The following is a 24703-nucleotide window of genomic DNA, read 5'->3' as shown; positions in this document are numbered from 1 at the left end:
AGGAGAAGCTGGGATAATGATGAGAGATGATAAATTATGATGCTAAGCCTACAGGATTACTCAGTTTAAGAATAGACAGAGGTGAGTTTCACTCAACAAAAAAAGAAATAATAGATTCCTTATAGTAATAAGTTACTGTGACTGGTCCCTTGCTAACTGCTGACTAATCATTGCAAATTATAGTCTGTCTTGTCGCTTGTCCTTGCTTAACTATTCATAGAAGCTTGTGGATTATAACATGGGTGTTTCTTTGAATGAATAGAAAGGGTATTCAAAGTAGTACTTCATCACAATTAGTATTTATTAAAAATGCAGTGGACAAAAAAAACAAGCTTCAAAAAAGTAGTCAGTTTGTCAACATGTATTACACCATTGCCCACCTAGCACCACTGAAACATCCAGTGCTATCAGCCCATTTCTCTCACAAAATGTTCTGTTGACTCATGCTTGGTTCGTTATCTATAAATGTGCACAGTTTCAAAACTTGATAGTGTAACACGAGCATAAAATGGTACCAGTGTCTGTTTGCCCAAAGCTTCCAGCCACTCTCAACCCAAGAAAGGAGTGAAATGTGCGTAAGTGGTAAGATGTGCGTGGCAGTCGTGCGTGTGCTCTGTAGTTCCTTGTATGGTCTCGAGTCCTTTGTGTGAGCTTTATGGCATGACAGCAAGCTTCTCAGAAGCCAAACAATCATATGCCCCAAAGCATCATTTCATTACTGCTGAGTACATCTAGTTTCCTTTTAGTTTTCAAAACTATGTAGAGAGTGGGTGAAGGGAGGGCAGGGTGTGTTGTGCGTGGTGGTGGTGGTGAGTGAAGTGCTTGTGTAAATCTGTTAACTTAGCAGGTTACACACGTGCTTCCTTTTCCTGGCACTTTTGTTTCCATGCTGAGCTAGGGAAACATCTGCGCTACCAGCACAGCAGCTCCACAGATGAACAAGGTCTCTCATATTTGCAGGGTGCTGAGTGCAGGGCTGGGTACGCTCCTGGGAAGGAACAGGAGTGCCCCTACTGTTGTTAACTTACAGAGAGATCCGTGATATCACGGGCATCGGGACTGTGATGCTGAATGTAGGTGTACAAATGTTTATGGAGTTTGGGCTCCAAGCTTTCCAGACTCCTTCCCCTTTCAGCTGCAGCTGCTATGCCTGTCAGTGTATGTGCCTTATCTCACAGTGATGATGAATAAAGAATCAAATTAATTCACCTTTAGTGGAAAAAGTGCCTTCTGTGGTAGCTAGTCTATGAGACTTGTAGCTAGTATATGAGATTTGTAAAGGATAAACAGACATTTGTAGTAAAACTTATTGCCTCCTCATCTTAGACTTTAAGTCAGTGAGCAGGATGTGCGTGACAGCGTGGTGTGTGCTTTACTGATGCTCACAGTAATTTAACCTTACTTCATGAGAAGCAGCTACTTGCAAAGTTTAAGACACTCCTTCGGTAGCCTCTTTGATGTTATGAGAGTTGTCTTCAACTCTGTGCGTATGGAGAGGGAGCACCCTGAATCATATGCGACTTCACATTAGCCATAAGCACTAGAAAACAAGTAAACCAAAGTTGAAAATAATACCCTGTTTAGAGCACATAAATTAACATCAATATTAACAAAGCAACGTTGAGTAATTTCTTATCTAGGATAGTCAGTTATCAAAGCGATTTAATGCTACATGACAGTGGCCATGGGTACATTTATGGGGACATGTAAGTGCTCTGAGGCCAGAAGACTTTGTGAAAGCAAATTAGAAGAACATGCAGGAAAACACTCTGGCTGAGGCAACAGCAGCTACCTTACTCTTCCAAGTGGCAACTAGTCTTAAAGTTTTTGTTTTATCTGTCAGGACTACGCAGGTTGCTGGTTACTAGGAGCTGCGCTGTAGGATTAAAAAACTGGGAGTCTTCTGGGGCTTGACATCTATTTCTAAAATCAGGGAGAGCTGACACTTACTTCTGCGCGTGGCATAATTAAGCCCTTAAGCATGCAGACACAATGCCTCAGTGTATTTTGAGTGCTAAGGTCAAAATGCTGGAAACATGCTTCTAATATTGTAAAAGGTATCTTTCAGATCAGCAAAATAATTCTTCCAAACCCAGAGAGCGCTCAAGGCAGAGAGCTGGGCAGCTGCCTTTTTTTTTTTTTTTTTTTTTTTTTTTTCTTTTGAAACAGATACGTGGATATTTCCCACTTGCAGGCAAGGGAAGCAGTAGCAATGCAAAGAGATGGGAGCTGCCCCTCTGACCCTGGCTGTTCCACAGTTATAATCTCTGCTGTATGGTAAGGTAAGCCAAGCTATGTTCTTACTATCACCTTCTAAATTCAACTAAGGGGGGCAGAGGGACAGACAGAATTCTGAAGTCTTAATCCTTGACTTGAAAATAGTTGCCAAATAACACCATTTTCAGCACTCGCTTCATTTCCAGAGCTCACAGTTGCATGGTGTGATGACAGCAGCTGTGAATATTTCACAGCAAGTAGGAAAAAAAGAAAAACAAAACACCTCTATGGTACAACTAGGAATCTTTGCTCAAGCTCACGGTGAGGACACTGAAATGAAGGCATTGGCAGAATGAAGAATTCTGTCCTCTAAAAAACATAGATGGTTATCAACAGGGATAAGTGGCTCCACTGTTTACCCAGCAGTAAGCTGACCGGGTAAGGCAAAACTGGAGCTGTAGGGTTGTGGTATCCAAGCCTACCAGCTGAGCAAAAGTAGCTCTGTAAGAGGCTGAACATGAGCAGGGTCACCTGGAGGGCTGGAGGTGTCTGGGTATGATCTAGACCCTTGAGAAGTCTCCCCTCTGTCCGCCTGCCTTCCTAAGCAACTTCACCTCTTCAATCACAATGTCATGAGTAACAGCTTTGCACATGTCATACACAGTCAGGGCAGCCAGGCTGGCAGCTGTGAGAGCTTCCATCTCCACACCTGTCCTCCCCCAGGTCTGACAGGAGCTGCGAATGACCACTGCGTATCTGGCCTCATCCAGGCTCAGAGACACCTCAACATGGTTGAGGGCAATGTTGTGACACAACGGGATCAACTGGCTGGTCAGCTTGGCTCCCTGAATTCCTGCAATCTGGGCTACTGCCAGCACATCACCTTTTTTCATCTGGTTCTGCCTCACCATCCCAAATGCCTTCTCACCCAGGCGAACCACAGCACCAGCAACTGCACTTCTTCTTGAATCTGGCTTCCCTCCAACATCTACCATTGTGGCCCGTCCTTCCTCATCGGTGTGAGTCAAGTTGTCAGAGGCACAAGGTACCTCGGTACAAGAGTCTGAAGCCCCGGTACAGAATTCAGATCCTGAACTTGCCTCTTCGGACTGACGGTCTGTAGAAACTTGGCCAACAGGAGAAGCCTCAAGGCACTTCGTGTCAAATGCGGAGCTTGGGTCCTTCTGGAAGACACAGCAACCTCTGAGCTGGGTTTGTGGAATTCCTGTTGTTATGTGCCACTGTTGCTCTGGGTGAGATCCTGGCAGGAAAAGTTGTCCTGTAAGCTTATTTTTCATTAATGCGTTTCCCATTTGTTTGGGTAAACTTGCTCTCAAAGTCAGCCAATGGCTAAATGTGTGGCCCCACTGTTTCGAATTTGGGGGATTCTGCAGGGCATCTTGGCATAGTGGGAATGACATCAACGCAGACTCTGGGGGGGGGAAAAAAAAGTAACATGAGAATACATCTTACTAACTGGAAAGCTAAGCTAAGTCTGCAGTAGCGGAGAACCCTGTCAGAGCACTGCTTGGGACTTTCTGTATTGTGAAAACCTCAACAAGCCTGCGAACATCCACTTTTCTCCTCAAGCTCTTTCTCTTCTCTCTCATCAGTTCTCTGTGTTTGCTACTTTGTTATTACAAATCCCAAGACTCAAACCACTTATTTCAAGGTCCCTGACAAGAAGAAACAACTTGCTTTCGAAAAGCATCAATGCTTATTGAGAAACAGCAGCCAGGAAAGCTTATAGGAACATCAGTTCTGAAGAAGAGCAAGTCACAGCATCTCAGCATCCATTTGAGATGGTCCGAGGACCAGTCTTTCAAAAGCCTGGCAAGGTTAATAGGAAATTCTTGCACTCAGATTCCCAACTCCATCTTTCCAAACACCTTCCTTCCTGCAGCGAAGGGTCACACCAGCGCTTGGTGTGTACCCTACCCTTGGTAGGGACCAGAAGCACCACGTCTGCAACTGCACTGACTACAAGCTCAGAGCGTGGCTCTGTGATGGGAACTTACTGCCAGCTCTTACCACATTAATGACAGCTGAAGTTTAAGCACTGGAAAAACCACGCTCCCCTCATTGACGGATAGATTTTTAAATCTGCTTAGAAGTACGTTCCAAGTCGAGCTGGCAGAGCTCCCAGCTGGCAGAGAGGTAGTAAGCCCTCCTGCCCCTTTTCACCATTTAATCCCTTGGTTTTGGCATTTGCACAGGGCTAAATGCCAAGTGTCAAGACAGAAGGAGTCTTTTTCATATAAAAGAAGTGATTTGTTTTGTAAGTAAAGAGAAAGCAGCATAGAGGTAAGTGGCTAGGAAGCCCTACTTTAATAGCCTCATTGATAAGCATGTTTCTCGCTGGAGCTCCTGCTCTCTTTGCTCTGCTTTGAGAAACTTGGAATTGGGTTTTGCTCAGTAACCTCCTCTGGTAGCTCTGGTATTCAGGGACATCCTTACTTATGAGTTTTCAGACTGCCCGCAGGTGAATCCAAGTAGCTTCCTGGCCCCTCTGCACCCTGCTGAGCTACCTCTGCTGCCCAGGTACCTACAGGTATCACCTTGGACCATCCACACCACAAGAACAGACACAGTGTGGACAAGGCACCAGTTGTACCCCTGTCCCCCCCCCTTTTTTTTTTTAAACACAAACCAACCAATCTCTTCCTTGTTAGTCCCAGCCTCTGCTGTAACAAGACTGATGCACTTAGCACCTTTTTCATTCAGAGTACCCTCCAAACATTGATCTGAAACTGCCCGTTACTAAAGCTTAAATCAACCATAGATTTCATGATTTTATTTTTTTTTTAAATCACTGCAATAATCAAAATTCAGGCAAAGGCCCTTTCTGATCTACAGCTGAGGGCCTATCCACTAAAAACGAAGATTCCTGTGAGTTCAGTAGCAATATGTTTTACCCTCTGAGGAATGGGATTAAATGGACATAAATGTTTTGAGTGCTACATTGCTCTGCTTTAGAAGAGCACAGAAAATTGTGCTTATTCCTCCTTTCTTTCCCTTTCTCTCTATACAGTGGGGCCAAACTGAATATTCCTTTTAAAATTCAGGAACTCAAAGTACTCCATTCTTCTGGATTCCTTGAGGAGCTTTGAAGCAGAAGCTAAACCCCTGGCAATGTGTCTTGTCTTCAGGAGAAGCTAGACTGCAAAGGCAGACAAGTACTTACTTCCACAGGGTAAATACATGCAGGCGGGAGCAAGGAAGAGAAGTACTGTTTGCTCAAGTAGAGTGGTAAGTAAAAAGACAACAACAGACAGTAACGTATGCGCAAAGCATCTTTGTTTTTCCTAACAACCTATGCTTTCTTCAAGTTGTACCTAGTCATCTCTATTTTCACCCAAGTTGCTCATATACTCAAAAAAAAAAAAAAAAAAAAAAAGGTTTTCTACAGCACTATATATAACACAAGTGAAACCATCTGACAAACTGCATCTCCTTATATTCTATTACTGAACTGAAGCTTAATTGTGTTAGCTTCCAGCTAGCACAATCTCAGAGAGGGGAGGAAAGAGGGCAGCAGATACTTAATTTAAGGATGAAATTCCCTAAACTGAAGTGAAGCCATGAGGAGAACAACCTACCAAAAGGAATATTTTGATTAAGGGCACTAGGATACAAACCATACAGCAATGGATCAGACACCAGCAATGCAGGGAAGAAGCCAGGTTTGGCTTACTGGGACTAGCAAAACCAGTTAGTGATTTCCACAGCATTCATTAAGTTTCATTAAATTAATTCCATACACACACCCCCCACTGACTGCTTGCGTGCCAGCATTATTTGAAGTTTTTAAGTAATTCAAAACACAATTAGGAAATCTCCTAATGATTCCCCATGTGCCACACTCTACACTCATCTCCAGTCTCTCCACTGATGCAGTGACTGCCAGCAGTTATGTCTCGAAGGGACACGGAACAGCTGGGGGAGGACCTGGACAGGCTGCCTCTTTTAATGTCTGTCAGACAATGTTAAAACACTTTTCAAAAGGAAATTGGATCAATCTGAGCTGTAGACATCCAAATATTGCTATGAATGCTAACTTTGGAGTGTAGGGATTCTTTCAAAGGCATCTTGAAAAATTAGGTAAGTCCCACGGAGCTGTCAAGAGTTTAATACAGTATTTTTCATCTTAAAAAAAAAACCAGAAAATTTTTCCTCATGCAGCAAGTCAATACACACTTTAAACAAAGGGTCCTCTTTTCCCTTTTCCTGGCATGCAGCAAGTCAATACACACTTTAAACAAAGGCACACTTTAACACAATATGGCAGTGGCCAAATGCAAAAGAGCAAAAGCAAACTGAGAGACAATCTTGCACCACTGAATCCATTCACTTTAAAAATCAACATGGAAAGTGATGGCCCTTTAAAGGGGGGGCACCAAGTGAAAAATACTCCCAGTGAAAACCTATGTAAAAAGAAAGAGCTCTGTAGATCCTACTTCCTAATAAAGGCAACATAGGCACAAGCACTAGGGTCTTGGTTGTAAAAAGAGCAGTTATTATATCACCTGTAGCCAAGACCTGCCAATTACTGCATCTTGCCCTCCCCAAGAGTACCTGTGTTTTAAGCTGCACAGCAGCTAACCTGTTCCAGAGCATCAATGGGAGGGTGAGAGTTTGGGTGTGAAACTTCATGTTCACCACTGCCACCCTTGTTGAATTTTTCTCTCCCTTGTTGATAAGGAACAACTTCCAATTAATCTCACAATGCCAACTCTTGCAAGCATTTCTTAAGGCTAAGGAAGAAAAGTTTGGGAAGATAGCTGGGAAACATAGGCATGGAGGAGGTAAAACCACACTAAAGGAGATATGAAAAATAGGTAAGAGAACCCTAGCAGTGCCACATCACTTGTGGAGAGAGCTTCAAGTGGAAGGGAGAGTTAGCAAACACCTTCAACAGACACAACAAGGAAAAGAAAGGCTCTTGCCCAAAAGGCTGGCCAGATACTACAGTTTTCATGCTTATGTCCTGAGACCTTGCAGCAGCAAGAGGACTTGTCAAAAGAATGAAACCCCCAGTTTCAGATTCTGCAGTAAAGAAAGTAGTGAGGTAAGAAAACTTGCATTTCTGTCAGGTTACTGGCTCTATATATTATAATGAAAGTCGAATTTCTTAATCAAGGAATAAAAGTCCACCCTGCATCCTTTATGTTTATATGGCAATTTGGTCAATTTCATAAAATTCACCCCAAACTGCCTTATTAGTTACTATACAATTCTTGCTAAGTACAAAGGAAGCGGATAGGAAATAAGACAGGAAAATTAGTGATCCCTTTGGAAAATGTAACAAACTTTCAAAATTAAAGAAAACAAGAACGGTGCTGTCAGTCAGATTGGGTAAGGCTTAGTTAAAACTTTCTCTTCCACTTCAGCATAATTTTAACCACAACTGCCTTTTAAGAAACCCATTTCTTTGCCTAAACCTAAACCACAACCAAACACAGGTTAGACTTAAAAACCCAATCCACTCTGCTCCCCCACAGACAGAAACCAAACAAAATCATGGTATGTTTATTACGTACTGATTTGTCACCCACCGATCAGGATCATTGGCCGGTTTTTCATCTGGGAAATGTTAAACATGCCTAGAAATAAAATAAGGAACACATAAAAATCCTAGCTTTTTAGGTTTTAAGTCATGCATCTGGTTTATATATTTAGCACAGTGCAACCTGCATGCTAGGAAAAATCAAAGCTCAATAAAGACCGAGGGAGCTGGAAGAAGGGGAATCTAGCGTGGTATTTCTTAAAACCATAGCTGCCACAGTCTCCAAGCATCCAGCTGCTATGGGTCTATCACACTGTAGAACTGTTTAGCAGAAAGCTTTCCATAATCTGAATTACAGTCTACCTACTACAGAATTGAAAACAACTTGGGACTATCTTGTTTCTTAACAAGAGCGTTTAACTGTACTAGTTCTGTGGATAAGCTGTTAACAGTGTTCCAGTTCAAAGAAGTCCAATCACAGAAGGCCCTAAGGACAATACTGCGATTAACACAAATTGGAAGAAGACAGACAATGTCAGGTAAATGCTGCTGATGGCAAAATGCCTTTACTAGAGGGGAAAACACTCTCTGTCCCTCCCTCCCCCTTCCCAAATCAGAAATTCAGAAATGAGTGGTCTAAAAGAAAAGGAACCAATCCCTCCACTCCTTCCTGTATGTTTAAAAGGCACTATTTTATCTGGGTCAGGCCAAAGTACTTTGCAAGTTAGGCTATGCTCAGATTTAAAAGCTTCCTTTAAATTTGTTTTACAGATCATGACAAAAAGGAAAAACCAACTGTTAGTAATCTGGCAGAATCTGCAAAAGAACAAAAGGGCCAAAGTGTATTTTTAGCGTAAAAGGGACTATTCCATAATTGTGAAGCCAGCTTATGTACAAGAGGTCAGCATTCCCAGCTGCAGCCAGATTACAAAAATATGGTTAGGTTCAGATGTGACTGAAATATAGTTTATATCAATATAAATTAAGAAAAGACCAATACAACCTGAGAATCTGACTGCATCATCAAGGACCTTATGCAGAGCACCAGATGAGTGGCTACAAATTTCTGCATACTCAAAGAGAGATTTGTCACTTCTAGAAACGTGTTAATGCAGTAGTTGGACCGACAGCTCAGTTTAGCTTTAGTACTTATTTTACAGCAAACTAATTTTAAGAGAAAAGGGATCCAGTACAACTCCATCAATTTTTGCTTAGCTTTACGCTTTGCAGTTGTTATTGTAAGCAGTGGTATTTGCATCTCTTTGAAGACAAGTGTCAGTCTGAAAGACTTTTAGGCAGTCTGGATTCTAGCTCATGTGCAAGGTTAGAGACTCAAAACTGACACGCGAATTTTGGAGTAACTGCAGGACTGGTATGTTACCAGCTTTCTACCAGACAATACTTTTATCAGCTGGGACAATTCTTTCCTTAGTTAATGCAGATACATTCAAGAAGCTTTTCCTTCTTTCTCTTTCCTGGCAAGTCAGTGCATCCCACAGCAGTATCAGGACATTGTTTTCCCAAGTCGCTGCTGTTATTTCTCAGGTACAAACATACATACCAGCATGCTGTTTCTTTTTTCTGCCCACCGCTGCTCCAATGATTTGAACCAGCTCTTCCTCTGAGGCACCCGACCGTAGGTGATCTCTTAAGGACACTTCTGAATTCCCAAAAAGGCACACCTGCAGCCAACCCAAGGAAAGAAAAGAGGAAAAATGAGAAAGAATAAAATAAATGGCTTTTACGAGTATTTCGTACTAACCTCAGAGTAAAGAGTTTTGAAGAGGCCTATCCTACTGAAGAAAGAGAACGTTTATGGAGATTATCTTCTTCATCTCTCCACACATGGACAGCCTGGGATGTGGATGTAACCAAAGCTCATTGGGCCTTCAGGCTACCTCAGTCATCTGACATGAGACAGCAGCACAACTGCTGTCAACATCAGGTGACAATGTGTAAATGCCCATTTTTAATTGAAAACTTTCATTTTCCCCCAGAAACTGCCAGTTTCAATGTGGCAGGAAATGGTTATCCCTCCCTTTTCTACAGCCATTGAGCAAATGTACAGGCTGCTCTTGAAGGAGAAGAGTTGCAAGATGTTTGGTGAAACAAGACAGGATCCTTATGGAACACAAAAGCCAAGGCCTCACAGCTGCTTGGATCCTTTTTTAATGGAAAATCATCTGCTTGTCACATGTTTGAGATGATTTTGAATCAAAGATTAAAATAAATGTTTATATTTACTGGTCTTGTGACCATGTTTTACAACCGAAGTTAACTATGTTAGCAAAACAGAGAAACCAAAAAAAGGTGATGTAACATCTCCTTAACAGCCCAACAAGCTTGAACAAGAATACATACAGGATAGATAAACTGGCGTTAGCTGGTAAATATACGTCCCAGCTACTTTTTTGAGGGAAGAATTTCAACACTACTTTCACTGCATGAGAGCAAAGAGAATCATGTTTCACTACCAACCTTTAGGTTCCCATCTGCTGTTATCCTCAGCCGATTGCAGGATCCGCAGAAGTGCTCCGACATGGAGGTGATAAAGCTGATTTGTCCCTGGAAATGTGGCACCTTGTAACTCTAAAAAAATGCAGAGGAGAAGAGAAGAGTCAAATACAGATTCCTCGTTTTTAAAGCTCCACTTGCCCGAAGACCAGAAGACATTTTTAACACAGATTTTCTTTAGTTATAAGGTCGCACGAGAGAAAAAAGCAAAATCAGCTTTGCCAGGGGTTCCAGCCTATTCTGTCCTGTTCCTGGAAATCCACAAACTTTTTAAATGTTTGATTTTGTAGTTATCAACTGACAGGTGATGTCAGTAGGCATGTTCTTACTCCGGCAGCCATGAGCCATAGATTGCCAAAGCAATACTGCTATTTCACCAAACAGCTGTTTCATCAGGCTTGTTAATGTGCAGTCATAGATAGACACAGACTGACAAAAGTTTCAAAAGCTGTAAGTACAGGACGCAAACATGTCATTCTTTATATCTGACCGAGGCATCTAGTAAACACATTGTATTTCTAAAGGTAAAGACTATGACCAGTTAAGAGTCAAACCACATGAAGGCAGCTTGACCAAAAATCCTAGAGTTACTGCTACACTGAGTATTTTTTACTTTGCTTGTCAGATATAAATGTTGAACTTGGGAGAATTTAGAGTTTAGAGCAGGAAAAGAATGGGGCCCCATTTCACATGTTCTTTGTCTAACCCTACCTTGGCTGTGCTGGAAGCTTCACAGGGCAATTTCTCCAATTCAGGCCATCGCTGTTTAATTGTATCAAGCATTTCTTTGTAGCTCACCATCTTCTTGAAGTTCCATTTATTGCCTAAAATTAACAAAACCAGCATAACTTTAGACTGTGGATTTTATTTTTTTAATTAGCAGAGAACCACCTTTACATTGTTCACAAATCTCAGTTTTCCCTGTAGGTGTCCCAGCCCCAACTAATCCCACTACTAATGCTTCTCCAGCTTATCCAGGGAAGACAGATAAGCTGCAAAAGATACAACATAAAACCGAAGGCAATTCCTAATTCTCAAAAACAGCTCACCAAAACTTCCAGAGGCAAGCCCACAGGGTGAATAACCAGATTCACCTATGTCCAAGGCATACTCCATGCCATGAAGACCCTCAAAGCAGGACTGCTTACCATCAAAGGGCATGTATTCTATGAACCGCACATCAAGGGGCAGATCCTTTGTGAAATCCACAAAGCCCAGCAGTTCATCCTCATTGAAGCCTCGCATCACCACACAGTTTACCTGCAGGAAAAGCATACACCTGAAATTAGTGAACAGAGTATGACTTTCTTCCCTCTTACACAAGGTTTCATAGTCCTTGCAGAAGGCATGGTAGATAGAACTACTTTTTCTTTTTTTTTGAAAGAAAAGATGATGAGAGAAGTTGGCAGGATTGAAGCGGTATAGGTGATCATTTCTGCCAAACTTGCCTGTAAGTTTTTGCATCCAATCTAACTAAAGTTGTTAAAGTTGCCTTGCTAAATGGAAAACTAATAAAGGCCAGGTAACAAAGGCATTGTCTTACCCACCTAAGGTACGGCAGTTTTTTTACTGTCTAAAGTGACAACTCCACTCCCCAGCCCTACATTGTATGGCTTCTGTAAAAGTACTGGCAGGGTACCTTCTACAGCACTCTTTGGCAGATGACAGGCAAATGCCCCAGACCAGGAAGCATCACAGCACACTCCATAACCACAGGCTGCAGGATGACTAGCTCTGCCTTCCTCCAAAAAGACATTAAAACCAAGTTTTCTGCCCATTCCTCATGAACAATATTTACATTGGAGCCTCATGTCCTCTCTGGTTTATCTGAAGAGCAACATATAACTGTGCAGTTGCTAAAACACTCCCTCTTAGCAAGGCAGACTTCTGTGTCTGAGCATCGTGCGTCACGATTCTCAAGATCTTTCAGGAAAGCCTAAAACCTAGCTTAATTTCAAGTGTTTTTCCTAGCTCTATAACCTAAACCACTTACTTACATATCTCCCAAAGCACTGGTGAAACTGAAGGGAACCATGGCTGCAGATGTACAAACAGCTGAGTTAGAGTGAAGTTTCATGGTACAGCTAGGTTTGTCTACCTGCACCCCCAAAGGAGGACTTCCGCTCTCTCTCACACTGGCATTCATCAAGAGTCTGCTGTAAGTAGCTGAAGGAGGTAAGCCAGGAGAAAATTAATGTCTTTCTGTGGGGTAGTTTTCTGCCTGTTAACTCCCTTGGCCAAGTTCATAGCTGGGTCAGACAAGTGCCAAATCAATAGAGGGTGTAGGAAGAGGCAAGTACAGAGCAGGACCCCCCTGCAGCCAGGCAATCAATAGGCTTTGTTGGTGGAGTGAAGCAGTATCCTCAGCCGCATGAGGAGATAGTATGAATTTCCCCCATCACCTCTTGATGTGCTCTTTGATCTACTAAAAATTTTCCTCAGTCTTACCAAAAATTATTCACAGAGTGGGAAAAAAAAATAATCATAAATTCCTCATCAGGTGAGCCGTATCTTTTATCACCATTTATGGTAAAACACAACAGCTCCAGAGTAAATAAAAACTGGCTTTACCTTAACAGGATGGTAGCCAAGTTCAGTGGCTTTATGGATTCCTTCCATTACCTTGTGAAAGCCTATGATATAAAAAGAATAAAAAATTATTCTTGTTTAAAAACAGAATGCAAAAGGAGGTTATTAAGTACAAAATAGAAAGATGACAAATAAAACCCAATCTGATTCAGCAGACATAGCTGCAAGTAAGAAGAGCTGCAAGTAAAGAGACTTCAATGCTACACCCCCCACACACCCCCTCCCCAAAAGCTGCCAGTGTTCCTGCAGTCAAGTCACTGAGATAGATTTTTTTAACTGGTATATGGGTAGTCAAAAATACTGGTATGCTTTTCTGCATCTTCGGACACCCATGTATCATTAGCTTATGATTCTCCACTTCTTCCCCATACTTCAGCTTTGCCTTGTGTTACGTTGTTCTTAAAGGGAGCAGCAAGCATTTGTGAACTGCCTCCAGATGCAATGAAGAAAGAATACTAAATTAATATTTATTTGATAAGAATGGCACACATGTCTTTGCTAAAAGGACAGAATCCCACTTTTCTGAGTCAGACAGCAATACTGCTAAGTGAGTTCTAAAGGATCCTTCTGAAGTGTGTACGGAGGGGAATGGGGTTAGGAACAAACAAAAGCCCCTTGAGTCCCTGTTCATCCCTGGCTACAGATGTAATTGGCTTCCCAAAGCTACTGACTATCCTTTAGTTTGAAGATCACAGACAGCATTTTACAGGATCGTCATTTTTATGACTACTTTAAACATGTGAAATAGGTGAGCACAACATGGGGGGGGCAGGATTTGAGCATTTAGAAAAGCAATTCAGTTGGCCTCCGACCCTTGAAAACCAATGAAAGATGTCAGAAACTGCAGTGACTTCAAGGAATGAAGAGCCCAGCCTCACCCTATCATTTAACATGGCCTACACTTGCCAGCTGCTCCCAGACACAGAGATACAGTTCATTTAGGGTATCTTCACCCCTACACGCACCTCCTAAATTCGGAAGAAAAATAAAGCAACAATGCAACTTTAGAATTCCAAAGGCATTTAGGAAAGCCTCTTAATCATCTCATTCATACCACACCTTCTGTTGACTTTAAACAAAGTTAAGACCTTTCATTATGATATCAGTTTTGCATTTGACAAATTATTCCTTCCCTGCCACACTCACCCACTGGCAGAGAAGCAAGGCAACTGCAGCATGAATGAGACTGCAAGCTACTGAGCTCTGGGTACGCATTTCTCGTGGGTGGGCATGCTCAGCTGCTAGCCCTCTGTTTGTGAACGTCTCTCCTGCCCTGTCAGGTACCAGACTAAGTTCCCTTCCTGTTCTGCACTCTAAACTCAGGTGCGAGAAACCAAACACTGTATGAGACCAAGCTGCTTCTTCCAAAGCTGTAGTCTTCAACAGCAAATACTTCATGCATGCTAGCAAAAGGGCAATATCTTCCAGAAGTTTGTGCTGACAATCACTGTCCTGTTCCAAATCATATGTTTTTCTGTGTAGGTTCATCACTCTCCTTTCCCTATCTCTCATCTCCTGGAAACTCAGATTGTCTAGTAAAGAGAACATACCTTCGTTAATCTGTAGGTGCTTTACCAGAAATAAGCAATAACTCAATAATATTCTATGCATATTTAATATTGGACATGTTCAAGATCAGAGGGGGGAAAAAAAAAAACCCAAACAGGCATTATAAAGCATGAACACAGGAAAGCAGAAGATGCCAACCATTTTCTGAGCTGGTCCTAATGTTAGCCCTGGCTGCAAAAAGAGAGGTAAAGAGTAAGGAGAAGACAGTGAACAAACTCTTGCATGCAACGGAAGTTATGACTTGTCACCCTTCTCCTTCACCACCTACTTGTTTTGCATGCGCCCAGGAAGTTCTGCAGCACTGGTGGTAGCTTTCGCTCCAATTAAGCAAGTTCGCAGGCTGAATGTGGCAACAGAGATAATGATACACTGCTGTAAGCACATCCCAAAGCCCCAAATGGGATCAAAAAGCTCTGCAACAGCTCAGAAAACCTTATGTGTGAGTTGAGGATTGCAGAAAGGTGAAGCTGAACTTCACTAAAAAGGCCAGGAAGCAAATCGCTAGCAAGCAGCGGATCAAAAACTCCACACGCTTGAACACTCGCATGCTTGGGTTCAGCTCGCTGAAGACATATGGAACAGGATTGCAGCTTGCAATGCATTTAACTCCATGTCCTTCCCAGTTCTGCCTTTTAACTCCTGCCAGGCTAGCACAAGAGTGTGTTTTAGAACGGCTATTAAAAATCTCTACAAACAACAAAAACAAAAAAAAATAAGATATTCTGATTAACAACTATGAGCTCAGTTCTGCTAAAAGATTTTTGGGGCAGCGTGATTATTTAAAATACAAATTTGTTACAGTAAAAAACTAAATATCTGTAACTACATTTCATATTTTGATGTTAACAGTTTTCTGTTTTTTCTTTATGGAAAGCTGTTAGGAGTTTATATTATGATACTTATTGAAAGATCTGTTCTAGATCAAAGTCCTTGTGGGGTAATGGAACAACAAAAAGAGTAAAAGCAAAACATTTCAAAATATTAGAGCAGAAATGAATACTAGATGTCATCGTGTCAGGAAATATTGTCAAGGCACAGAAGTTCTCCAAGTTTTTGTCTGACATGTCAAATGACAACCCTTCTCCTCTTCTACCCAATGAAAAATTTCAGTATTTTCACCCTTTTAGATTTCTTCTGAAATCATACCTTTGACCAACTTTAAAGCACAGAGAACCTTAGACACACGGACACCTCCCAACATGTAATCCTTACAAGAAGAAAGGCTTCAAAAGCCAATGTTTAATGACTCAATTACAGTACAGTATTATCTCACTTTTCCTTGTACTGAACAAAAAAGAAGGGACAGGCTGTGAAACAGGTTAGACTGGCTACCTGCAAGAAAGTACTTTTCATTTGTCCACCCCTTAGAACGTGGTAGATGGGGAGAAGTAGAAATATGGTCATCTAATGTGCTTTCATACATCAGTGAAGTCTCCGATCATCTCACAGTCGTTCCTTCTATCCCAACCATTTGGTAATAAAAGCAGGCGTAATGCAGGTCACCTGCACCAAAGATACAAAATTCCAGCCTTTTCTTAAAAGCCTAGAATGAGTTTCCAGAGGAGCAGAAAAACTGATTCCAAGTTTCTTGAGTTCCTGGTTAGCTCCATAATCAGATGCCACCTTTCCTTTCCACAGAAGTTACCAGCCTGTAGAGTCTAAGACCAGGAATCCCTCTCACCTTAATAGAGCTACATCTTGTCGCCTCTGGAACTGACACAGGAGACAGGGTAGTACAGGAGGGCAGGCACTTTATTCTCTGCTCATTCCATACTTGGAAATCTCCTATTAAATAAAAAACCCTCAAAAACAATAAAAAAAGTATTTTCATATAATTTCAGCCCTTAACAAAAGAAAAAACCCAGCTCAGTGTTACTATTTTTACCTGATCTTCACTTAAAAAAAATTATCTATGATTTGGAGGCGTTATTCTCCTCCTCAAAAATATGGAGTCATAGAAACTTCCCTGTTCATTCTCTATGCTATTCAGCTGAGCAATTTCTCTCTTTGTGGTTAAAGACCTTTTTTTCTTTAAAAGGGGGAAAAGAGGAAGAAAACATTTACATCAGTAAAAGTTACCCTCATCCCCCAATAACTTTTAGTTTACTTTATAAGTAGCACATTCCTCACAGCTTCCAATCAGATATGAAGAGCTGTGGACATATAATTCAGGAAGCTGGAGGATCAGGTTTGCCCCTTCAGTGGCAAAGGAAGGGCTTGTTTCCAGCAGATGTCACAAACCAGGTAACAGTCAAATGCAGAGAGCAGAAGGAAAGAGCATAGTCAACACCTGCTTGTGATGAGATACTCCCAGATACTTCTCTGGGAGCCAACTGTGCCATGACACAACCAGACTACTGCAATAACCTACAGTGGATGGATAATGCTCCAGTCAGATTTATGACAGGAACAGATTTCTGCACTATGATGTAGGAATAAGTGCTCCCAGAGAGACTGTAGACAAGGACACCTTTCTGCACCTGTCAGCAGAACTTCGATTTGATAGCGGAGTGATTCAAACCTTGAAATTACTTCTCACAGCATCCCAGATCGCTACAGCCCTTGCCCTATATTTATCTTACGTTTTTGCACCATCTAGTGGCTGCTTGGAGGTTTTGTCTGAATTAGAAGTTCACAGGCTGCCAAAGTTCCATTACTGGACAGAAATAGAATGATACAAGATCAAATAATTTTTAAGTTGGAAGGAAACCCAACCACGAAGCTGAACTTCATGATGAGCTTTAGTATTCATTTAAACAAGAAATCTGTAACACTGGGCACATCCAAGCATTTTTGAAACTTCGTTTGGAATTACTAGCTCGATGGGAGAGAATTTACAAAGCTAGCACCCCTCCTCAGATGTCCTCAGCCACCATTTCTGTTTATTCCTACCAAAAAGTAGTGGAGGTAGGAAACACCACTAATCCCACGTGAGACCACTTCTAGCACACCCCAAATATAACTTCCAGGAACTGACGCTATTCATGACAAGAAGTTCAGTTCACGTGACATCTTAGTCCCTGGCTGATATAGCAGGAACATCTGGGTTTTGAACAGTATTAAAGAACAGCAGCACACGTGACTAAAACAAGATTTGGAGAGTTGTCTCGATATCCATGTCTAACCAGTAATCAGCCAGTTACTGGCAGCTGTAGTCACAGTCTTGGATGTGGTGAGTTGAGCATCCTCTATTCCACCAGCTCCCACTAAAGGGGCACTACCTGCCTAAGGGTTGTAGAAAGAAGGAGAAAAGAGTCACTATCAAATAAGCTAGTACAGACTGCTTTTCCTAGCCTCAGAAGGATAGCAGTTCACTCCCCTCCCAAAACAACAGAGTGTGAACAACACACCAAACAACTCACAACATTACTGCAAGTATTAACACAGTTGCCTTAGAAGACAAGCCTGTACCTTTCCTTCGGACAATGAACTCAAATTTAGCTGGGACCAAAGTATCCAGGCTAATGTTGATGGCATTCAGTCCTGCCTCCTTCAGCCGGGGCAGCAATCTAGCTAAGTTGATCCCATTGGTTGTGACAGCAATGGTTTTCAGCCCTTCTAGCTTGTACAGTTGACCTAGGAAAACAAAAAGTAAAAAGAACACTTTAAAAGAAGTAATTCAACTGTAAGTTACACATAAAATCCAAAAGAAGATTTGTGAAGCAAACAAAGAAATACCACTGAGGGTGTGAGGAAAACATAGACGCTTCAGCCTCCTTCCAGCTGAGAGACCCATTTCAGCACAAATCCATTGCAAAACGTATGACAGACAGTAGTTATTGCAAGCAAAATCGGTTATAAAGAACACTGAAAACGCACACTAATTTTGCTCTCCATCTCTTAAACAGCTACTTTAGTGTTGGAAGGTGGCCTCAGATTTTGTTTACCTCTTTTCCTCAGGCTAGCTTTGCAAATGGAATTCTGTGTTTTGCAATACTAAGAAGCTGCAAGCCATCCCTTTCACACCTGACACCTGAACTAGCTGCGATTATCTAGCAACATTTATCCTGCTATGCTTTACCAAAACCCAGTTCTAACCCAGAGGTAGCTGCCAGCAGTAGCGACTTTAAACTGCGGAAAAAAATACCACATATACTCCTAACTAAACAGAAAAAGGTCAACATATTAGACCATTACAGAGAATCCAAGGGACAAAAGACTTGCACTCGACACCACAGTGGTAGCCCAGCTAATTGAAGAGGGCTTACACAAGACACTAAAAAATGGCTAGCAAAAGAAAACCACATAAGAAGCAGTTAATATCATGAGAGTAAGACTTAGAAAATAGCTGCCTCCTCATAAGCCAAATGCAGAAATCCTCAGCATACCAGATCTCCAGAGGGCAGGCTTTTCAAACCTCCAGTTATCGGTACAATAACAAATAGGAAAAAAACCACATAAACCACATGCAGAAGCAGAGCCACGGCAAAGTAATTTACTTATTTTCCATCCTCCCTTCTCTCATAGCCTCCACCCTAATTAGTTGAGAAATATTTGAAGAACCCTTACTCTTGAGGCAGCTTTAATTACAGCACAAATATTTCCTAGTCCCTTCTTCCCTCCTTATTTACCTCTATTTGTTCATGATGATAAGGGCTTTACTTCTGTTTTATCTCATTTCCAGCTGTTCTCAAAATATTCACCCTAAGCTGGGTCCAGAACTCTGGAATGGGACAAACCAGGTGACACCAAAGATGCTGAAGCTTACAGCAGCCACATTTTGCAACATGATTAGGAGCCCTGTAAAGACATTTGGAACCTGAGGCTCTAACAAAAGAGCAATCTTTACTAAGAAATAGATTTTTCTGGCATTCACCTCTCAAAATTCCTGACCAGGCATAACCTCTTCCTAGAGGAGGAGTTCTATCAGCCCGAGTTTGCCAAAAAATTACTTAACACTAGCTGCCACTAGCAGCCTAGTCTTTGTGAGAGCGTAGGGGACACACTGCACCCAGAGAGTAGCATAGGAACATCACTACTTTAATTTGCAGCCTCAGAACACACAAAATGCTCAACTTCCTAACAACAGAGGAAAAAAAAAAAAAGACTAGCTGCCATACCGGCTTCGTTGCTAGAAATGCAAAATGCGTGAAGGCATTGAATAAAACCAAAGCCATGCTGCAGGCTAAAATGGAAAACATTAAAAAAAGTAGCACCAGCTGGTTAAGGTCAGTTACTGCAGGCAGCAGCTGTTACTAATGCATCTTCTTCCTCCTCAGACAGGACGAGATACAGGATGAGGCACTGGAAATACACTAATATGTAGAAGCACCTGTAATAACAAGTTGGATAGAAGCCAGCTGCAAGAGATAAAGAGATGGAGACTTAGCACTAAGACCAACAAGTTAAAAAGGACCAGTTAGTACACCTCTGCCTTATTTGTGCAAGCTAAGAAGTGGAACATTTGCAGTTGCTTGGTTTCCTGGCTTGTTGACCTCTAAATTCAAAAGGGATTAGCGAGATTTCATAACTTTGTAACTCACCTTGGACCTGTATTAAGTCTGTTTGCTGACCTTTGGTCACTGCTTTAGAACAATCAGACAAGAAAAGGCAATTGATAAAACAATCAAGTAGAAAAGGAAACAGAACAGATGCTATAATTCAATAGCATGAAGCTAAAAGCTTGTATGTCAGGCTCAAGCCATCGAGTAAACCCTTTCACATTTACTTTTTCCTTTAGGATCAGGAGCATCTTCTTAAATAGACAAGTTTCTTACATATTCTCCTCCAATTGTTTCCTCAAATGCCCTTCTCCTGATTGAGTCCAGAAAAGGTATGGGTATGTCCTAATACATGAATTAACAAGTCTACCCTGCACCACTTCACTCTTAAAATGTGTATGTGGCTATAAAAAGTCATCCAACCCTCCATCCCCCACCGCATGGAAAATTATTTTGTCAGTGGAGATGTGTACTTCTCAGACTATTAACAGTAAACAGCTATCACACAGTTTGTATCCAGTGCTAATTTAAACTTTGAGTATCCCAAAGGAGATGGATACTATATTCCATTCTATATCAGCTGCTTCAGAAAAGTCTTAAACATACTTTTTCAGCAGTCCTCAGGGCATGATTTAGTTTTCAGCAAGTCTTAGCCGCTGAGTCATAGTTTATGTATGTGCATACATTAAAAGAAGATTCATAATAATCTAAAGAACTCTAGTAGGTCTGAATAACATGGTCACCTACAGTAGCATCAAATCACATTTCTTTATTGAAATAACAAAAAAGTTTGAACTTGAATATTAGAAAAATACAGTAATAGTAATCCAGCACTAATATTTTTGAGGTTTATTGGTATTTCACAGACCACGAATGGCTAAGAGGTTTTCTGAAAACAAACCTAACTTAAATCTCAAGCCTATTCAGCATCAGAGATATTGTAGCCAGCTGCTATAAACCATCTAAAAATCCAGATTAACTCTATCCCAGCCCAAACCAGTACATTGTTCTAAGATGGCTTCAGTAAAGATGCCTAACTCAAATTCTGCAGAAGACATTTTTGGGCTTGTTTTCCCTTCAGTGAGTTTTCCCATAGTTGTTGCATGTGATCTATTTAGTTTTGAGACTTTCACCTTGATCCCAAACTTGTGTACCATAGAGTCACACCAAAGTCTGAGAAGACAAAACGTGTTTATAGACCTAATTTGCCAATTTTCAATATGCCTTAGAAAAAAAAACCAGCCAGGTTAATACAAATTCATGACAGAGTGAACTAATGCAACAGGACAATCGTCTTAACATCCATTATCTTTACCCCGAGGTCACTACTCTCTTGTCATCCATTAAAATGATCACTATGAATCTGTCAAAGTTCAGCTGTGAAAAACACAGGCAGAATAACGAAAGCCCAGTGGTTCAAAGAGATCCATCTCCCTCTTTCAGCCACAGAAATAAACCTTTGAGAATTCTATCACCACAGTAAAATGAACAAACAGAAAAAGCTTTCTATCCTTCCAATATCAACACTTCAGAATCGCAGCAATGAGATAATTATTTTGCAGTGACCTGGCTGCTCAACTTACACCCTTAACATCAGAGTAGCTGTGCTGAGTATAAAAAGCCATCAGCTACCGCTGATAAATCAAAAAGGTGCATACACTGGGAAAGAAAGCTCTGTACTGAACTGATGATGTTGATTTAAGCTCATTTTCATGCCAACGCTATATGCTGAACTGTAAAGCTTTATTTTATTATAAAGTACAACCTATTTTATAAATCTGTCCCTGTTTTGGCTGGCAAAAGCCAGCTAAAAATAATTATACCTATCATTACTAGAAATGGGGAATGCCATCTTGAAAGAAACAGGTCTCTTGAAAGGCACATAGTGCTCTCAATCCTAAAAAAACCAATAACCTATCATGCATGGGAATAATGTCCTAGAGAATGGTATTCCAGAGTTCCAAAAGATGAAGTTAGTGCAGTTTGAGGACCCCTCACAATCAAGGTTCAAGGAGACCCAAGCCAGTTCACTCTAGCCGCACCTTTTCCAGCTATGAACAGGTCAGTTCTACATACTACACTGCTCTGCTGCAAATGACCATAAAGGTCTTCCAAATCCTGAACAAAACAGAGCAGGAGCAGAAACCAACTGTTTTCTGCACCAAAGCTCAGGGTATCAGTAGGCAGCTACTCTACTTTCAAGACCTTGAAACATTCTTCTAGTACGGAATCCAAAACACAGCCCTATGCAAGTTACTATGAAGAAAATTAACTCTATCCCAGCCAAAACCAGGACACTTTAATCTTCCATATGATCTGTTCCTTATCTTCAGTACTTCTAAGAGTACACATGCAGAAACAGACAAGTTCAGTTGCCTACAATACACCAAAGCGCACCCACCTACATAGCCTTAATCTAATACATTGCCACTACACAAAGCTATTGTAATGTCCATAACATAGGAGACCTTGGACAGGGAAAAAAATCACCTGGCTCAAGAAAAAGACAGGCAGTCAGCAAACACAATGCCAATAGAAGGAGACAGACTTCTAAAACCTACCCAGTAATTTATCTTCCATTGAAGTAATAGTCTTAATCAGTAACTTTAAAAACATGAGCATTTCCACCATTCCTTATTACACACAGAAAAGCAAGTGACATCTGTTATCAAGGAAACAAAACAAAACCACAAAAACACCCCCACCCCCAAAATCCAAAAGAAAACCTGCTTTGTTTGTAAGCGCATGTCAACTGTTCCTCCCCAGTGAGAACCTGGTCAGATCAATTCTTGATTTTTCATCCCAAGGCTGCATTATTGCAAGCTCTTCTAGTAGATGTTGAATATGAAGACAATGCCAAGTTCAACTGTTATAATTTGAAGTGACATAAGTCCCATCCAAGCAGGACAGCAGAACTGGAAGTTTTCTGAAGGGAACTACCTTGCATCCTTGCATTTCACAATGCTGGGGAAAAGGACTGTCATTTAACATATAGTTACCCTTCAGGTTGCTGGACTGTATTAGTAGATAACTATAAGCATAGTTCTTGGATCAATATATAGCAAGTCACTTTGAAACACACTCTGTTTATTGGGGACTCACCCACAATATCAACCACATCAGGACGGATAAGGGGCTCTCCTCCTGTCAGTCGGATCTTCTCTACACCTTCTTTCACAAACAGCCTGGCTAGGGTGATTATCTCCTGAGCAGTAAGTAGCTCCGATTTAGGGGTCAGTTGAACACCTTCCTCTGGCATACAATACTGACCTGAAACAAAGAATGCAGAAATACATGGGGAAAACATAGCCAGCAGCAGTTAATCTAATATTGATGGGCAAAATGCACGAAGCGCAACTGTCTTTAATGGATGTCAAACGACTCTGCTTGTCTGAAATACAGATAAGCTCATACACCAAATCTTACAAGCCATCTCCTAACAATCTCCTGGTTTCCTTCAAAGAAAACCCAAGACTCATTTGATGGGTCTCAAAATCACAATGGATCCACTTTGAAGGAAAAGCTGATCTTATTTCTATCTAACTTGCATTCATACAGAGACATCAAACTGAACTGGCAAGCACTGGGACATTGCCACAAACTTTGCAGACGTAATTGTGGGAATGCCTAGGTGCGAGCTCTCATGCTTATCCCACTTTGGGTATGGCATACACACACCCACAAGCACCATCATCCAAACCACACCAAGTCTGATATAAGACCTGCCACTCCCACCTGCCTCTGGCAGATCCCTAGGCTTGCTCCTGCTTCCCCATCCCACCAGCAGCTCAGCCCCAAACCAGTCTCTATCTATCCTTTACCATTACTTTGTGAAGGCAAGAAACAGCACAGGGCCAGCACAGCAATAAATACCCTAACTCAATTCTTGGCCTTTGCACAGTATGGTGCATAAAAGCTTTGTGCAAGAAAGGAAGCAGACACTTACACCTGAGGTTGCATTTCTCAGTCAAAGAAATTCGCAAGTAATTGTGCTGACGCCCAAAACTGTCCGTCAAAAAAGCAGAGAAGGGAACAGCATGTTCCAGTAGAAAGCGTCCTCTTCCTGAGCTTTGCAATTCCTGTAATGAAAACAAGCAAGTGCCAAATATTTGAACAGTTATCCTATCAACTTGCTGTATAAATACTAACTTTGAACTCAACTGATAATTATTATTCTATTTTTCCCCACAGGGACAGCTGCACAAGAAAAACCCATGACTTGCCCTTATGGCCAAAACTGTCCACTTATTAAGTTTCACACCCTACTTAATTCCATGGAACTGTACTACAATTTCCCTGGGCATTTTAAGATACAGCCTCTTTGCCACAGGTGATTCAGGCTTTTTGTGCAGAATAGGAGGCAGCTGTTTCCAATTGCATGTCTCTTCACTTCCCAGAATCAATGACCCAGGACCACCCAATCTCACTGCAGCCCTCATTTACATGAAATCATATAGAAGGGTCCCTCCCTTCGCTTCAGCTCAAGAGAACTAAAAGCCGATGAAACACCGCATCTCTGCTTGTGTCTCTACCAACTTTCATGTGCAAGACATATCTTGTTAATAGCAAAACCAAATTATCACTGTGTACAATTATGTTTCATGATGTCTGTTTCAAGAACATTTCTAACAAGGTCTTCTTGCCCAAATCCATACAACAGAATACTTCCAAAAAGCTTGTCTCAGTTAAAAGATGATAAATAATACAGGGCACAGTGGGACTGGAAGAGAAATGTATGATCCTGAGCACTCCACCTCTTCAAGCCTGCATAAAAAGATTCAGGATTTTAATAAGTCTTTATTAACTGTCAAGAAGTTAGTATTAAAAGTGATTTCTATTTATAATTTTGGTTGTTTTTTTTTTTTAA

General features: G+C 41.3%; 1 protein-coding gene across 3 annotated transcripts; it reads right to left on the bottom strand.

The window, feature by feature from the left end:
* Positions 1-294: 294 nt before the first annotated feature.
* On the bottom strand, positions 295-23915 carry MOCS1 (molybdenum cofactor synthesis 1). Of its 3 annotated transcripts, none has more exons than XM_009641543.2 (10): positions 23783-23915; positions 22939-23106; positions 17807-17971; positions 12809-12870; positions 11386-11497; positions 10949-11061; positions 10202-10312; positions 9285-9405; positions 7773-7820; positions 295-3649 (listed from the first exon to the last, which is right to left on the bottom strand). In XM_009641543.2, exons 2-10 carry the CDS (start codon positions 23093-23095, stop codon positions 2778-2780), a joined length of 1761 nt encoding a protein of 586 aa, XP_009639838.1. In that variant the 5' UTR covers positions 23096-23106; positions 23783-23915; the 3' UTR covers positions 295-2777. The 3 variants fall into 3 exon arrangements, with proteins under 3 accessions (XP_009639838.1, XP_035752883.1, XP_035752884.1); XM_035896991.1 differs by having other exon boundaries at positions 3561-3649; positions 7758-7820; XM_035896990.1 differs by lacking the exons at positions 22939-23106; positions 23783-23915 and adding an exon at positions 15728-15898 and having other exon boundaries at positions 17807-17891.
* Between the last annotated feature and the right edge of the window lie 788 nt (positions 23916-24703).

The sequence above is a fragment of the Egretta garzetta genome, unplaced genomic scaffold (genome assembly GCF_000687185.1).
Source record: "Egretta garzetta isolate BGI_Z169 unplaced genomic scaffold, ASM68718v1 scaffold306, whole genome shotgun sequence".
Classification (NCBI taxonomy): Eukaryota; Metazoa; Chordata; class Aves; order Pelecaniformes; family Ardeidae; genus Egretta; species Egretta garzetta.
The sequence above is the reverse complement of the archived record's forward strand: the minus strand, read 5'-3'. Positions and strand labels throughout refer to the sequence as shown.

Coding starts and splice junctions, on each gene's coding strand:
- MOCS1 (XM_009641543.2), bottom strand. CDS start 23,095: ATGCCAGAGGAAGGTGTTCAACTGACCCCTAAATCGGAGCTACTTACT. Junction 12,871..17,806: donor GTTCATTGTCCGAAGGAAAG/GTACAGGCTTGT, acceptor TTTATATCATAG/GCTTTCACAAGGTAATGGAA. Junction 10,313..10,948: donor AAGCTTCCAGCACAGCCAAG/GTAGGGTTAGAC, acceptor GCATTTTTTTAG/AGTTACAAGGTGCCACATTT.